The 16,012-nt window shown below is 41.1% G+C and overlaps 1 protein-coding gene across 1 annotated transcript; it reads right to left on the reverse strand.

Moving 5' to 3' along the window:
- Positions 1-1,486: 1,486 nt before the first annotated feature.
- On the reverse strand, positions 1,487-15,122 carry cwc22 (CWC22 spliceosome associated protein homolog). The gene is made up of 20 exons (XM_084544979.1): positions 15,043-15,122; positions 13,500-13,556; positions 13,184-13,398; positions 12,490-12,791; positions 12,040-12,294; positions 11,781-11,909; positions 11,501-11,669; positions 10,325-10,378; positions 10,094-10,229; positions 9,745-9,951; positions 9,593-9,655; positions 9,413-9,508; positions 8,522-8,603; positions 7,956-8,016; positions 5,316-5,393; positions 4,932-5,084; positions 4,607-4,734; positions 4,186-4,287; positions 3,600-3,796; positions 1,487-2,317 (listed from the first exon to the last, which is right to left on the reverse strand). The coding sequence occupies exons 2-20, from the start codon at positions 13,552-13,554 to the stop codon at positions 1,692-1,694; spliced, it is 3,108 nt and encodes a 1,035-aa protein (XP_084401105.1). The 5' UTR covers positions 13,555-13,556; positions 15,043-15,122; the 3' UTR covers positions 1,487-1,691.
- Between the last annotated feature and the right edge of the window lie 890 nt (positions 15,123-16,012).

Consider the following 16,012-nt stretch of genomic DNA (forward strand, 5'->3'; position numbering starts at 1 on the left):
TCTCTGACAGTATCCAGCTGCTGTCTGCGGGAACAGCTGTGTCTGGCTGTGATGGGTGAAGCTGAGGTCCAGTCTACGTACAGTAGGTTTGGACACGACTGTGTTGAGCTTCTTTTCTTTGTCCGCTACCAACACATCCCAGGAGGTCAGGGACGAAGAAGCTTGAAACAAAAAACACTCACTGCACATATCTATTAAGGCTGTCTAATGATTAAATTACTGGTAATAGCATGATTGTCCACAGATAACACGTGATTAATTGCACATTTTTCATCTGTTTATTTGTTCTAAATGTACCTTAAAGGGATGTTTTTCAGGTTTTTATTACCTTTAACAACATGGGAGTGGAAAAATATGCAAATATTTGTTGTTATTATTGCAGATTACTGTTTAGAATATCCTCCAGAATAACCTCAAAGGTACTGAATGATCAAAAAATATGCTGCATCTGTTAGAAACTACACTACAGTGTGGCGAGACTCGACGTACTCAGGTATTAACTCAGTTCACAGTTATTAAATGTACATAACAGTTTTTGTTGAGAGAACCTTCTAAAGACTGTCGCCTTTCTCATTTTCTGCTCACGAAGGGTTGTTTCTGCTTGTGAACGCACTATAATCATGTTAACCGTGACAGCTCTAATATCTACAGATATATAGGCATCTATGACTCTTAATGCTAAGCTAACAAGGTAATGGCTCCAGTTTCATTCTCACTATAGAAGTACATAAAATAACAAACTATTTCTTTATGTTGGTAACAGGTTGCATCACACACTTAAGTAGAAACTTCAGATAATCTCAAACTTGCCCACACTACAAGATTTTAAAATAGTAGACTATGGGATTTTATTAGGATTACTAATCCGCTCCTTTATTAGGAGGACTAATTGTAGCACCAAGCATAATGTACTGGGGAAACAGATGCTTGATGTAAATCTACTGGTCCACAGTTCACTTGGTATGTGGCGGTAATGCACCACCCACCACCAATCAGACCAAAAGAAGAGGAAGAACAATGCACTGTAGCTTTACAGTGAGAAAAACTAAAGCGGAAGGTTGGTGTGGATGAGAAAACATTTGTCAGGATGCCGTCAACACTTTTCTGAGAGAATTGGAGGAGAAGTTTTAACTGTTAGCTTTAATATCTGTCTATAATAGCATGCTAGCAAACGTTAGCTCAGAGGGCTGGGACGTTTGCTGTTGCTTGACACTGCTCCGTGTAGACTCGCCTTTTCATTCATCAGGATGCCCTTTTTAACATTTAGGGAGGTTCAACCCTCACATTACCAGATAGCTGGGGCTAAACATCTGTACCAAGCCAAGTCTGGACCAGTTTACTCGTCTGATTCTCTGTCAGGATGAATTCAGGTATAAATCAGCCTTAACTCCTGTAGTCTTAGTCATAAGTGACTGATAAAGATGAACCTCTAAAATGAAATAAAATAAAGTGGTGGAGAGTTGGAAACAAGTGAAGCAGAATAAGAAAACATCTAAAACAACTTTAATGATTTTTTTTTTTCTCATTTCATTAACAACAAAAATAAACAATAGAAAATAGAAACAGAGATAGAAAGAGGGTCCCAAGCACTGAGCGACAGAGAGTGAAGTAAAGAGGGATGACTGAAGGGAAAGATGGAGACTTCACTTGTCTGTCAGTCATTAGTCCATCACTGCTGCTGCTCCGAGGCTTTATCTCCTCCTCCTCTCCTCCCTGTCTCTGTTCCTGTCTCTGTTCTCTTTATTCCTCTCTCTGTCCCTCTGCTTCTCTCCCTCTCTCTCCCTCTCTCTCTTGTCCCCGTGGTCCCTCTCCCTGTCTCGCTCCCCCTCTCTCTTGTCCTCGTGCTCCCTCTCCCTGTCCCTGTCTCGCTCCCTCTCCCTGTCTCGCTCCCCCTCTCTCTTGTCCTCGTGCTCCCTCTCCCTGTCCCTGTCTCGCTCCCTCTCCCTTTCTCTCCCTCTGTCCCTCTCCCTCTCGCCGTCTCTTTGTCTGTCCATTTTCCGTCTCCTCTCCTCCTCCCCCCTCCGCCCCTCCTCCTCATCCCGCTCCTCTTCTTCCGATCTTTCGTCCCGTCTGCCCCGGCGGACACCCTCGCGTGCGCGCTCCTCCAGATCACGTGCGCGCTCTTTCTTGTCCCTACTTGAAGACGACTTGTGGTTAGCAGCATCGTCGTCCTCGTCTTTGTCGTCTTTGTCGTCCTTGCGTCTGGCTCGTTTCTTGTCGGGTTTCTCCTTCTTCTTCTTGTCCTTCTCTTTCTTCTTCTTCTTCTCCTCGTTCACTCCTTTCCTCTTCTTCTTCTTCCTGTGTTTGGCGTCAGAGTCTGGAGGAGAAAATGGGGGGAAAAAAATCACTCATTAATCTGTCCATTGCATTTTAAAGAGAGAGTTAAGCTGCCTGAAATGCCAAACAAACTAAAATTATAAGGTCAACACTTAATTCATCCAAATAAACAGCTTTAATATGAGTAATTATTTATTTTTCATGGTTCTAAAGAAGAAAAATGATCTTAAAGATTATGTGAAATTAACCTTTAAGCTAGCAGGCTGCAGATAATCTTAAAAGAAGAAGACTTAGAAGACTAAAGGACAAAAACGTAGCTTATTATTATTCATCTATTAAAGGTTTCTTGACCAAACTCACTGTTAGAGTCTAAATACTGGCGCCGCTGTCTCGTATATTTGAAGTCGTAAAGCCGGCGGATGTTTTGCATTTGTGCTGCTGTGGTGGGCCGTTTTATTGTTTGAGCTTCTTATTAGTTAAGGAACTGACACATTTTTGACCTTTTTCTGTTTGTTTGTATGTAGCAGGGAGGTGCTATTATTAGGGATGAATGTAATCACTGTAATCTGAAGAGATAATGTGTCCAGTTAGATTAGATCAAAACGTTTTTGGTTTTTTTAGGTCTTCTAGGGGAAGTTTTAAAAACCATGTGATGACACATAAATTAAACTTGTTTGTAGCCATAAAAGTTGTCTAGCTTGTCTAGCAAGTGTTTCCAGTACAGTTATAATGAGTGTGTCAGAGTTAATCGCCCCTAAAAATGTTTTATTCGCCCTGTTTAACATGGTGACTTCTTGGAGGGATTTTTTGCTGCCGTGGAGGAAATAATCTGATGATTAGTAGAAAAAAAGTTTCTCTGCAGGTATTTTACTGCAGAAATGAAGCAGGAAGAAAATCTGTCAAAGAGCCAAGACACGGTCACACATGAAGAGCTGAAAAACCACAGTATGGAAAATGATCATGTTCAGAGAATTGACTCAGGCAGCTGGCAGGTGGCTACGCTAGCTCAGAGACTGACATGAATCCAGATGTCAAGAGACATTTTTTTTTAGTCAAAGAAAGGCTGCAGGAAAGTAAGAACTAGAACCTGAGTAGTGACAATGGTCCCAACATAAGAGAAGACTTTTCTTATTAGGTTTCTGTCAGTTTAACAACTCTTCTTAAAAATCTAAATGTGACCAGACAGTGAAGTAGTTTCCTCCGCACTAATCTTCCCCTTTTAAATCTTATCCTACCTTACAGTTAATTAGTATTTTATTTTGTTGCACACTTCCACTGGTTGAGCGATTTAAAGAGCCGATATGCGTCCTCGCCGGACTTACCTGAGCTGCTGCTGCTGGAGGAGGAGTCAGAGTCTGAGGAGTCTGAATCCGATTCGCTGGAGGAGTCCGAGGAGGACGAGGAGTCAGATGAGGAAGAGGAGGAGGACGATGACGAGTCGGAGTCGGAAGACTCAACTTCCTGGTTCTGAGTCATGATCATCTTTGGTGCGTTCTTCAAGTGTTCCCTCAACTCATCCCTGAAAGAGAAAATGATATAACATCCAGTTTTATGGCCGTCGCTACTGGGTAATTGTCCTATTCACTACTACAGATTATATTGGTTACTAACAAATATAACATTATACCGAACTTAAACTCAACTTTTAATGTTTATGAATCTTTTGAGTCTCTAAAAACAGATAATAATGTCCAATTCTGAACAACAATGCTTGTTTTTGTCAGCCCATGTCAATAAAAAAAAACAAGTCCACACAGATATAGTGTTCCCTTTTTGGTCGCTGGTTCTGCACAGACCCTGGAAAATAACCCCATCCAATGCTTTTTTATGATGAACTGGAGCACCAGCTGTTATCACCTGACGTCAGCGTGTCTGTGTGTAAAGTACATGTTGGTTTGTGTCTCTTACGTGAGTCCTCCCAGTCCAATGGAGGTGAAGAAGTTGATGGCGAAGCGAGTGTTTCTGGGATTATCGCGAGGGAAGAGACCTTCAAAGAACGGCTGCAGGGTCCTGAAACAAACGCATAGACATAAACAGGTTTAGATTTTATGTGATGATACCATGTTGAAGTCAGCTGTTCAAATGCTAACAAAACACGTGTTGTTGTATTAGTTAAAGCAAACAAGTGCTGACATGTGGAGATGCGTGAGGCCGCCTGTCAGATCTCCCAGGACTAATACTGTTCTGTTTTTTGCTCCTTAAAATGTCTGTACTTGCACGTTAAGCTGCTCACTTGTGCCTTAAATTGCCCCCCGGGGACAAATAAAGTTTTCTGAATCTGAATCTGATCTGTGTATGTGTGTGTGTGTGTGTGTGTGTGTGATCGTACATGTCTTTTAGCCTCTGGTTGAGTTTCGGGAGGCCCATGTAGGCACAGAGCTCCTGGAAAAGGATCTTCACAAAGATTCTGCTGGACGACGTCGTCGTTTCCTCACTCATCCTGACACACTCCAACACCTGGTCGAGGAAAAAGCCAAAAGACACAACAGAGAGAAAGTTTTATGTGAGTTTAGGGTTTGGGCTCAGGACAGGATTGAATTGAAGTTTGGCATTTTTAATTATCATGGTTAAGTTAAGAATCAAGGCCTGGGGAATTCATTGTGTCAATGAGCGTCTTAACAAAAACAGAAGGAATAACGTGTGTGTGTCCTTACACTCCAGGGAACAGAGTCGGTGTAGAGCAGGTGAGCGAACAGTCGGGCCACGTTCCTCAGTTTGTTGGTCTCGAGTCGGTGAATCGTGTCGTACTGCTCCGCGAATATCGCTTCAAAACTCTCCATGTACTCCTTCTTCAGCAGACAGAACCTCTGAACACACACACACAATTAAAAGTGTTAGCAATCTAAGTGTTATCTAATTCAAATTAATTATGTTTCTCACCTCTAAACTCAAGACAAATGTGTGTTTTTAGATAATTTAAACACTGGTCAATTATAAGTCAGGCAAACTGATATTTTGGCCTTTTGAAGACGTCTTTACTCAGGTTTTTGTTCATCTTTGTGTATTTATTTCTGTATCTTTGGTTAAAATGGTCTCACCCCGGCCAGCAGACCGAAGAACTTCTCGTAGGTCCTCTGTTGAGCGCAGCAGTCCAGGATCATGTTACACAGCTCCTTCTGCACACACAAATATAAAACATCATCAGTATTACAGAAGAGCTGTGATCGTTCCCATACGACAAATATAGAAACACTGTAGTCACACGTTAAAGCTCGGACATTTTGCAGAGATTGCTGTAACTGGAATAAGATGAATCCTGGGTGTAATATGAGCCGACTTCAACTGAGAAACACAAAAGCTTCATACTCAACATTTTTATTGTGGCATATATATATTTTTAGCTCAGTGATGCTCTACAGATGGCTGTGTTGGTCTACCACCACTGAATAGAGTGCTGTGAAACTTTATACTTTCATGTTGCCGCCAGGATAAATTACAGTAAAACTAGACGCATGGTTTGCGCCGTGGTCCGACATGAACATTTCCCACAAATGTAAACACAAATCGCCGCGATCCAGAACTTGTCCACGCCTCTCTGTGGCCGGACAAGCACAGAAGTCTGGACTTAAGTCTTTAATAGCACCATTAGATAAAAGTTAAAGTTGAAAATGAGCTATTTGCTCGTAGCTTTTCTGTTAAAATGTCATTACAAGAAAGATGTTTGAATAAAAGCTTGAAAAATAAATCAGAGCAGCCAGCTTCTGCTTTTCAGTGTTGATTCTGGAAACGGACAAATTCAAGAGCTTTTGTAGAAACACTCTTAGAAAACACTTTTGTCGTCTTGGATGCTAAATCTTCAACGGAAACGTGTTTCTTCCTCAACAAACAACTGAGTGAGAGCAGCAGAGCGAGACAGAGACATCTTCAGAGTGTGTGTGTGTGTGTTTTCCAGCTGTTGTGTTGAGTGATTCAGTCCTGATGCCGACTGACAAGGTCATCGGCTCTGACCTCTCTCTCTCACACACACACACACACACACACACACACACACGCACACACACAGTGTTTACGTCTGGATACTTGTGAGGACAGATCCTGCAGCGTGTCTCCTCTCACAATCGAATGCAGCGACATTTTCTAATCATGTCACTAGAAATCAATTCATCCTCTATATTAAAATAGTTCAAACCTTAACAAGTGGCGACGTGATAATGCTACACAGGTGACAGGTGTCAACACGTCGATATGGAGTATTGTTAGTTGATGCCCGGTTTTGTGACGGTTAATTAAATAAAGCACAGTTAATCACGGAAAACTAAAGTTTAAAATGTTGATACAAGACTGAATTCAATCAGTTTGTGAATCGGAATTAAATCAATTGAGGAAATCAGTAGCGATTCTGAGCCCTACTAAAATAATTTATCATTCATTTCACATTTAAGATTGGGAAAAAAAGAGATCAGCAGTCATATTTGCATAAAACGCTTAAAAATCTGAGCGTTAAATTCCTGGAAATTGTGTTAACCAACGTGGTAATACAATCACAACACACATGCCAAGTCCAGCACTTCTCTGCGTTTTGAATCATTTTTGTCGTTTAGCAGCTCAAACGCTCACACGGGTTTAGGTCAAAGTTGAGAGGGTTTAACTTCAGATACAGAGTGAGAAGCAGAGGACAGGTGCCGATTCTCGTTCCCACGGTCTACAAATTAACGACATATGTTACACATCAAAGTTTATGATGGTTTTTAAAGGCTGTTGCAAAGCTGAAATTATACCACGAAGAAATGAGAAGATAATAAAAGTAATAAATAGAAGGTTTTGTAAGTTTAGTTGCTGGTGAACTACATGTTGCTTCCAAGACCAAGGAGCATGCTACTGGCAACAAAAATAGCTGCTCCTGGAAGCTAGCAGACTAAATGCTAATGCTGAAGTTTACCCTTCAACAGCACTAACAAACACACAATTTTAAAAATGCAAACAAATAAGTAAAATAAGCCCTTTTCTTTAGCAAACTTGCAATACTAACTACTGTAATACTAACCAGCAACACTAGTTTCTGTGTACTGTACATGTCTTCTACATGAATTATCAAATAATAAAGAGGCAGACATTTATCAGTCTCAGTTCAATAAAATAATAACAAAAAAAACTGATAAAGACAGCACATTTAACAAACTAACACTGCAGGTCAGTCTAGGGCAACATATCCAATCAATGTGATCTCCCTGGACAAAGTTGCAGCCAACACAAGGTGCTGCTTTTGACCAACTCTGCCTGAACAGGTGTCGCCAACAAACGCATCATCAAACACACACAGGTCCTCACAGTGATACAAACTGTCTCTCACACACAACCGATCGTCCTCTGACACGTTCTCAAAGCGTCTTCTCACACGCACACAGCTGACCTGCAACTGTCAACATCAGAAACCAACTATTACTGTTACACAAGCTGGCCTCAGGACGACACACAGACACACAAACAAACAAGCTTGAAGATGTTGTCAAGGAGCACACACAAAGGCAAGCGAGTACAAACTGATGTGGGAGCTCGTCAGCGCCACCATCTGGTCAACAGTGTTAGACCGATGTGCATGATTCGTTACTTAAACGTAATGATGCATTTAAGTCGTTGTAGTAAATAAATAACTGATGAATAACTGTTTGTTATGGCTGATGAACAACAAACTAAAAATATTTAGAGTTGTCTGCACCCATGAAGTAAAAGAAACTCACCGTCTGGCTGTCAGGAAAGTCCATCTTGATCAGTTTGTGAGCACACTCCTCAAAGTCCAAGCTGCACAAAGATAAATAAATAAATTAATAAATAAATGAATGAATCATTTATATGTGAGCTAACGTGTGAAGTGTCAAACTACATGTGTGTGTTTTCTGTTTCTGTTTGTGTGTAAATTTCTCAGTCCTCTTCTCCAAATCTGTGAACTGCTCTTCAATGAAACCATGGTAACTAGGCTGCACACACACATTTACACAGCTATCTTTGTGAGGACATTTAGTAACATAAAGCACCTCACATTAACCTCAAACACCTTCAAACAGCCCCCTGAACGTGCGTCAGGAAGCAAAGACCGACCAAAAACCCCATCACCGTGACTCAAACTGGTCCTCACAAAGACAGCAAAGCACGCACAGCCTTAAATATTAGATCAACTCCATCAAATATAGCAGGAGCTGTAAATACCAGCCAACTCCCACCAGAGAAAACTGAGTCACAGACTGTGTGAATGTGTATCTATATTAAAAAAAGAAAAAGCAAAGCGTGTGTTCCTCTGAGTGTGTACCTGGACTGGATGGCGAGGTAGATGGTTCGTCTGAAAGCGACCAGGTTGACTTCCGTCTTATCGAAGATGGTGACTTTCTCATCTGAGGAGGAGGCGGAGAGGGAGGGAGGCATCTTTAGGTGAGTGACACTTGAATTCACAACAAAGACTACAGCTAAGCAAGCAGCTAGCAGATATGTTCTGGTTGGATTTATAAAGTATCACGAGTGGCTCAAAAGCACAAAAACACATGAAAGATGAGAAACTAGAGGTGAAATATTGTGGAAATAGCACAAGTCTCTGAAACCAATGACAACATAAGTCTTGAGAAAATCTCCTTTATATTCCGCTGAAGTTTTAACAATGCTGAGTCGGCTGAAAAGCAGCTGACGGGGCCCTGACTCATTCCAGTGGTGCAGGAGACACTGCTGAGGCTCCCAGACGGCCTGTCAGTCTCACACATCCATCAGCGTGGTGTAGCATGGTCAAGTCATAATCTTTTAACTGTCTTTCAGTCTCGCCTCACTAATAATCTTATTGTATAATAGTACACAGTATTGTTTGAGATTATATCTGATTACTGCTTCTACACCTACAGCTCCTAAAGGTAACCGGACATTTATGTGGCTTGTAATATTATTATCACTCATGAGTGGAAGAAGAGAACAAATATCTGCATTTCTACGCTCTAGTTATGGGTCCAGCTCCAAAAACATCCTCTGTTTTCCATAATGCAATGGGAAAGCCTCTATTCATTAGCCCCTGCTCTCTTGAACACCCATATATTATCAAAGAAGCCTCCAACTTCTACTGTAGACCATGTGTTTAACATTTCCAGAGCAGTAATTATCTGTGGAATAACGCTTTAATTTTATAAGACCACAGCCAGCCGGCCGACTCGTTCAGTCTCACCTTCTCCCCCCTCCTCGTTCTCTTCTTCATCGTCGTCCTCCTCGTCGCTGCCGTCTCCCTCCTCCCCTGAGTCGCTGCTGCCCTCGTCCAGGATATCTGACGGGAGGAGACAGCTGATTGGTTAAAAGATTCAAGGAGGCGACCACTGATTGGACACTTAACTGTGTGACGTTTTCTCACCTTTTTTAATGGTTTTGTATTTCTCTTCGTTCTCCAGGAAGTCTGGGTCCATCTTAAAAACATCTAATAAAACATATACACACATATTAGGGCGACCATATATAGAATATAACCATTTCTCTTGAGTGCTGCACAGCTGAATGACGTCTTACTGAGGATATCCTCTGTGTTGTACTCGTCGTCCAGCGGCAGCATGTGGGTGAACTGGTCGTCCTCGTCCACCAGGTCCAGGCCGTCTGGGATTACCGGGTGATCTTTGAAGCCGTCCTTCCGGATGGCAAACATCACCTCAATCATGTACTGGACCCTCTTATCGATGGTCGACTCGTGGAGGACGTTCCTGAGACGCTCAAATATGGCTGAAAAGAGAATTTATAGGTTAATTTTTATTTGACTCAGACTGGACTGTTCATCCACCCTGATAGAAGGAAATTAAAGCTGAAATTCATTGTTCTCTTCTCAGACTACGACGACAGCGAATGTATCGATGCTTCAACGTACCATTGATTCCTCGGGGGGAAACCTCGGTCAGTTTCAGCCCGCACTCCTTCAGGAAGGCGATGGCGACCTCCACGCTGTCGTCAGTCGGGCGCTCCAGCAGCAGCGTGAGCATCTCCAGACACAAAACCTCATGGGCCTGAAGGTGAGAGACATCAGAGCAGAGAAGTCCATTAGATTTGCAGTCAGCACTCACTAAACAAATAAATATTGAGGCTGGTAATCAGTACATACCACGTTCTGGTTGATGAGATGAGCCACAAACTTGGAGGCTGTCAGGCACTGTTGCTGTAAACCAAGACGCAGACTTATTTAAATACATTACACCAACGCTGCTAATAAAAGAAAAGAGCGCTCAGTTTTTACAGCCAGTTTAATTTTGGTTTGAAGGTGTTTATTTGCCACGAGCAGCTCATGAGCAGTCCGTCCAGACGTTAGCTGCAGCAGGTAAACAGACTCCCTGGACTGTGTTCAAAGCTCTCCAGTGCTGCCAGTTATTTCTTTTATTTAGCTCCAGTTTCTTTTCATCTCTGTATTTTGGACTCAGCTCTGCTCGGGCTGAAACTCATCCAGCTCTGTGACTACTTTGAGTTGGACCAATCAAAACCTTTTAAAGACTGGATTAAAAAAGAAAAAAAGAAAAAGAGAGAGTAGCTGCTATTTGTGAGTCTCTTACTCCAGGGATGAAATTATTTACTCATGAAGCATAATTGCCAGTTAAGATAAAAGATGTTGATGAAGGCTAAACTGAAATAATATTCACTTATGCCCCCCTCATGTCCAGCCACAACACACCTCCCTGGTGTAACAGTAGCTCTTACAGTTTCCCCTTTTAAAATGAGGAATGCAGACTACTGCCACCTAGTGGTATCAAGAGTTATTGCCTGACACAGACGCAGAACGTCTTTGTGGTGCGTTCAAGTGCGTTTTGTGATGCTAGTTTGGTGTGTCCATACATTAAGTGTGAAGTTTCTGCTATGTTGTGCTGCTCTTGAGTAATTATGTTCAAAAGAGTGGTAAGATTTAAAAAAAAATTATTTATATGGACGTATCTGACAAGTTTTCTTGAAGATTTTAAAAAGTGGTTTTAAAAAGTGCTGCAGTGCATATAAGTCAGTTGGTTTTTAGTAGTTATTTACTAGTCTTGGTGTTCAATGATCTTTTAAAGCAAGTTTCTGTGTGGTTGTGTGTTAAATACTAAAACGACGGATGCTTGGCTCAAGATTAAATCTAATGTAATTCCATATCTGAGCCTTGGGGTTTAGACTGTTCCATCAAAAATCAATTTGTGTCATTTGAAAATCTTTTCAGAGCAGAAGGCGGATTGTGATTGTTATGTGGACTAATTATTTCACCCAACAACATCATTTTTTAATCACACCGTGCGTTACAAGACAGACAGGAAAGTACCTTGAGGTTGCGGCGGTAGCTTCTCCTGAAGGCCAGGATGAGGCGTTTGAGGATCAGCTCTCCGATCTGAGGGAACTTTGAATTGATGATGGCAACGACGGCAGCGTAAACGTGGGTGAAGATGGGCGACGCTGCCTGAGCCTGCAGCACCGAGCGAGCCAGCAGACCTCTGACAGATAAACGGCAGCATTTTAATAATCATCTGACAGCTACAACAAACTCTAAACATATTTTAAAAAGGATTGTTAACGTTCAGTTGTGCGTCTGAGTTACTGCTCACCTCCCCCTGACGATATTCTCCTGCAGCAGCTCCTGGATGATGTTGACAATGTTGGACACGTTGACTTTGTTGATCAGACCGTTGATGGACTTCTTAAGAGCCTCCCAGCTCATCCTCTGATACGCCAGGCTGCACAATTCAACAAAAACATTTTTATAGACTTACAGTAATTCTGTTTTACAAGACCAATTTCATAACGTCCATGTTTTGTTATGCAAGACGCTAGACAGATGTACGAAAGGAATAATTAAACTCTTACCTGCTCTTGTCAGTGATCTGCTGCTGCATCATGCGTAGCTTAGCGGGAGGTATGTAAGCCCCTCCAGTCCTCGTTAGGATCGGATCGATCTCCTCCTTCTTCTTTTTGACCGGAGGCTCGTCGGCCGCAGCTACGTCCTTGTCGTTCGGAGGAGAGGCAGAGCGGCCTCGCCTCCTGTAATCAAACTCGGCATCCCGATTGCCCCGCCGGTCAAAGCGACCATTCCTGTCATCACGGCGATCATCATAGCGGTCGCTGGTTAGAGCAGAAAAATAGGAGGGAAAGGACAAAAGACAGAATGTTACTTAAGCAGAGATTTTGTGAAACCACCTGTTATTGTGATTTGCTGTAGTTTAGGAGGATTTAAGAATTCCCATCCTCCACCAACACATAGACTCAAATGGTTCTTAGCCTTTCACAGTATTTCTGGTTTGAGAGTCTGTCTCTTACCGGGCATAGCGTCTTCTGTCGTAGCGGTCTCTGGATCTGGATCTGTCCCGTCCCCTTGACCTGGACCTTTCTCGTCCCCTGGATCTGGACCTCTCTCTTGATCTGGATCCGTCTCTTTCTCTGGATTTGGATCTGTTTCTTCCCCTGGATCTGGATCTGTCCCTAGATCGGGACCTGTCTCTCTCTCTTGATCTGTCTCTTTCTCTGGATCTGGATCCGGATCTTGATCTGTCCCTCTCTCCTGATTCAGATCTGTCCTTCTCTCTGGATTTGGATCGGTCCTTCTCTACGGATTCGGATCTCTGGAACAGCAAATAAGCAAAGGAGTGAGCAAATTTCTTTCATTCTTCACATGTTAAAATGATATGGAACAATCTGAATGGAGGAAGGACCCATCAAAGACACTGGGCAAGTACAAAAGCATGCCGCAATTTTTAAAAGCCTGCGTTTATCAGAAAAACAGAGACAACCAAGCAGTGTACACTCAGTCTGGCTCAGTTCCTGCATTAAGTAAAAGCCCGGAGAGCTTAAGTCTAAGATGACAGTAATAGACACAAAGTCCTCTTCAATTTCTGATTCTGTCAATCAACAAGCTGCGTCTCTATTCAGTGCTTTCTGGTGACTCTGACAAATCTGTGCAGCTAAATTGTTTATTCACAATATATTTAATAAACCAAAGATAAACCTCGCTTACCTTGATCTGAGCCACACTGCTCCTAATCTTCCTCATTGCACCTTGATGTACATCGTCTTCATCACTGCTGCTGGTGCTGTCTGAGCTGCTGGAGGCCGGGCTCCTGGATGGGGAACTGTTTGCGCTACTGGCCTGAGGGGACGGACGCTCTTTGGGGCTTCTCTCACCTGGGCTGGCCTCCTGGGCCTTCCCTGCTGCTGGACTGGACTCATCCTCTGAAGGTCAGGCAGATAGAGAAAGAAAGAGGGAAGCCAGTGTCAGGATATCAAAGCTCATGTTAATACAACACAAAGTAGCAGCAACAGGTTTTACTCACCGCTGTGTTCTTTCTTTGCTGGAGAAGGACTTCGACTTCTGTCTGGAGAGTCCATACCTGAAACACACATATGCACATTTATTATTCATTTTTTTTATATATATTAAATTATTAAAGAAGAAAAGTATGAGTTATTCCTCTTAATCCCACAATTTTTAAAATGTGGAATCACCACACAATGAATTCATGTTCTGGGATTTGAACTCAGCCTAATTCATAGTTCAGGAAATCAGGAAGCAATGCAGCAGTGACATAACTTATTTATCTATTCACAGATAAACACATCTTCTTGAGCAGCAATCGATAAAGAAAATGGTTTAATGAATGAAGTTCAAGCGCAAAGCTCTGCCAGATGGTTCTCTTGACAAGAACAAAGTTATTTGCATTTACTGTCGGACGGTTGCAACAATAACAACAAACATTTACATAAAGCCAGCATATTTGTTCACTTCCCTATTGATAAGGGTATAAAAATGCAAGGTACTTTAAGGTACATTCATAACAGGTAAATAAATGTGTGATTTTTTAGAATAAGTTGCGAGTTATCTACAGACAATTATGTGATTAATAATGATTAAATATTAAAATCGATGGACAGCCCTAGGAAAATGTTTAATTTAATTAATAATAAAAAAAATTTAAATACATATTACATACATTTTCTGTTTTGTGAAACTGTCAGCTAACATTAATCAGGGGAAATTAAGTGGCATTTTCTGGCTAGATTAATATTCACTTGACATTGAAGCATGTTCACATATTCACTCTTTCTCACATATTCACTTATTATGATGCAGCTGTCTGTACATCTTGCATGTTTGTGTTACAGATCTGATCTGTCTCATCCAGATAATATTTTTTAAAGTTAAACAAATCCACATTTTGAACAATACACTTATTTGTGTACACGGAGCAGTGAAGAGGACGGTGACTATGGAAAGCAGACTTAAACCCACTTACAGTGTCAATAAATCATGAAAAATTAAACTTGGATGTATGAATATTTTCATAACTAATAATCATTACATTGCTGTAATGGCTTAAAATCTTTTTGTTTTTAGTCCAGTGGCCACAGCATGAACAGATATTTCACAACCACAGCAGATAACAACAACATTACCCCACTCCTGAATAAATACTTACATGAAACGACCCTTTAAGGACAATGTAGATTAATATAGATTAGCTTGTAGCTAACAAACAGGAAGAACACTATGACAACTGGCCATTTGTTGTGGTGAAAATAGTAAATAACCAGTTCTTACGACTAAATTAATATTTTAAGGTCATTTTGGCTACGTTATTATAACAACAATATCACCTGTTACTTCAAACCCATTTCCAGCCAACATTTAGTACTATCGCCATGTGTGTTTGGATGAGCTACAGTTAGCTAGCCTGCTAATACTTTAGCTCCAGCTAGCTGAACTGACAGCTATTTGCTAGTTGTGTCGCTAAAACCCTCAAATAGTTTTATTCTTCACCTCAGAATAAAACTTCCGACTGCTTAGTTTACTTTATTTGCTTTTAAATGTTATCTTACCGTTCAGTTTTCCGACTTTTCTTAAATCACTGTCGTTCTTCTGGCGGAAAACCTCAAACGACAACCGCTACCACTTCCGGGTCAAGGGTAACTTCCGAATTTCACAATAAAGGTTTCTATCCAGGTTTGAAGGGCGCGCCTGATGATGTTTCGCCTCCCAGTGGCAATAAACCTCCCCACCTGCAAGTTGTTTTTAATTATATACTGCTTTATTATTTTCATAGAGTCAAAATATTCAAAAGGAAAATATATATATATATATAGCTAACAGCTGAAGCACTAAGACAGGTGAATCTGTAGTTGGAATCTTTCTGAAACGTGAACAACCAAACCTTCAGAAATTGCAATGTGTGCAAAAACTAAGAATGGAAATAAAATAAGTTTCCAAGATGTGAAAAATAAATATCAACTAATGAACAAGGACCTTTTTTTCCCCCAGATATTTACAGTTGTGTGACTATTTTATAAAGGAATTTATAAAATGGTGAATATGTGAGAACAGAGAAGAAAACCACATCCGTTTTCTGGAAATGTCATAAACAGTCATCGTGATATAACTGAATAACATTCTGGGATATGTAGCACCAAAGGAATGCAAAGTTATGTACCCTGGACATATAAAGGACTGTGTCATTGTGTGTGCAGCTATTTAATCAACATATTATTCATCATTAGTTAGAAGGTGATAACAAGATATTAGTTTAAGAATGAAGCCCGTAATGGTTAGGAATTATAAGAGATTTATACTAGGAAAAAGTTTAGAGTGAAAGAAGAGTGAAGAAATTATGATTTATGACACAGTGAAAAGTGCTTATTAACTTAGATACAAACATTTCAAGATGTCAGAAGTGTATACCCCCTTCTTTGACAATGAACCATGGTTGTTCTGTATTTCTTTTCTTTTTCTACTGGCTGGTATTCCATATGTAATAGTTTTAACAGAACAAAGCTGTAGTTGGACCACCTGGGA

This window comes from Chelon labrosus, assembly GCF_963514085.1.
Source record: "Chelon labrosus genome assembly, chromosome: 5".
NCBI classification, from domain to species: Eukaryota; Metazoa; Chordata; class Actinopteri; order Mugiliformes; family Mugilidae; genus Chelon; species Chelon labrosus.

Excerpts from the sequence above, each read along its gene's own strand:
- cwc22 (XM_084544979.1), bottom strand. The coding sequence starts at position 13,554 with ATGGACTCTCCAGACAGAAGTCGAAGTCCTTCTCCAGCAAAGAAAGAA. Across the intron at positions 10,230-10,324 it reads ATCTCATCAACCAGAACGTG|GCCCATGAGGTTTTGTGTCT; the intron begins GTATGTACTGAT and ends TCTCACCTTCAG. Across the intron at positions 4,288-4,606 it reads AACCAGAGGCTAAAAGACAT|GACCCTGCAGCCGTTCTTTG; the intron begins GTACGATCACAC and ends CGTTTGTTTCAG.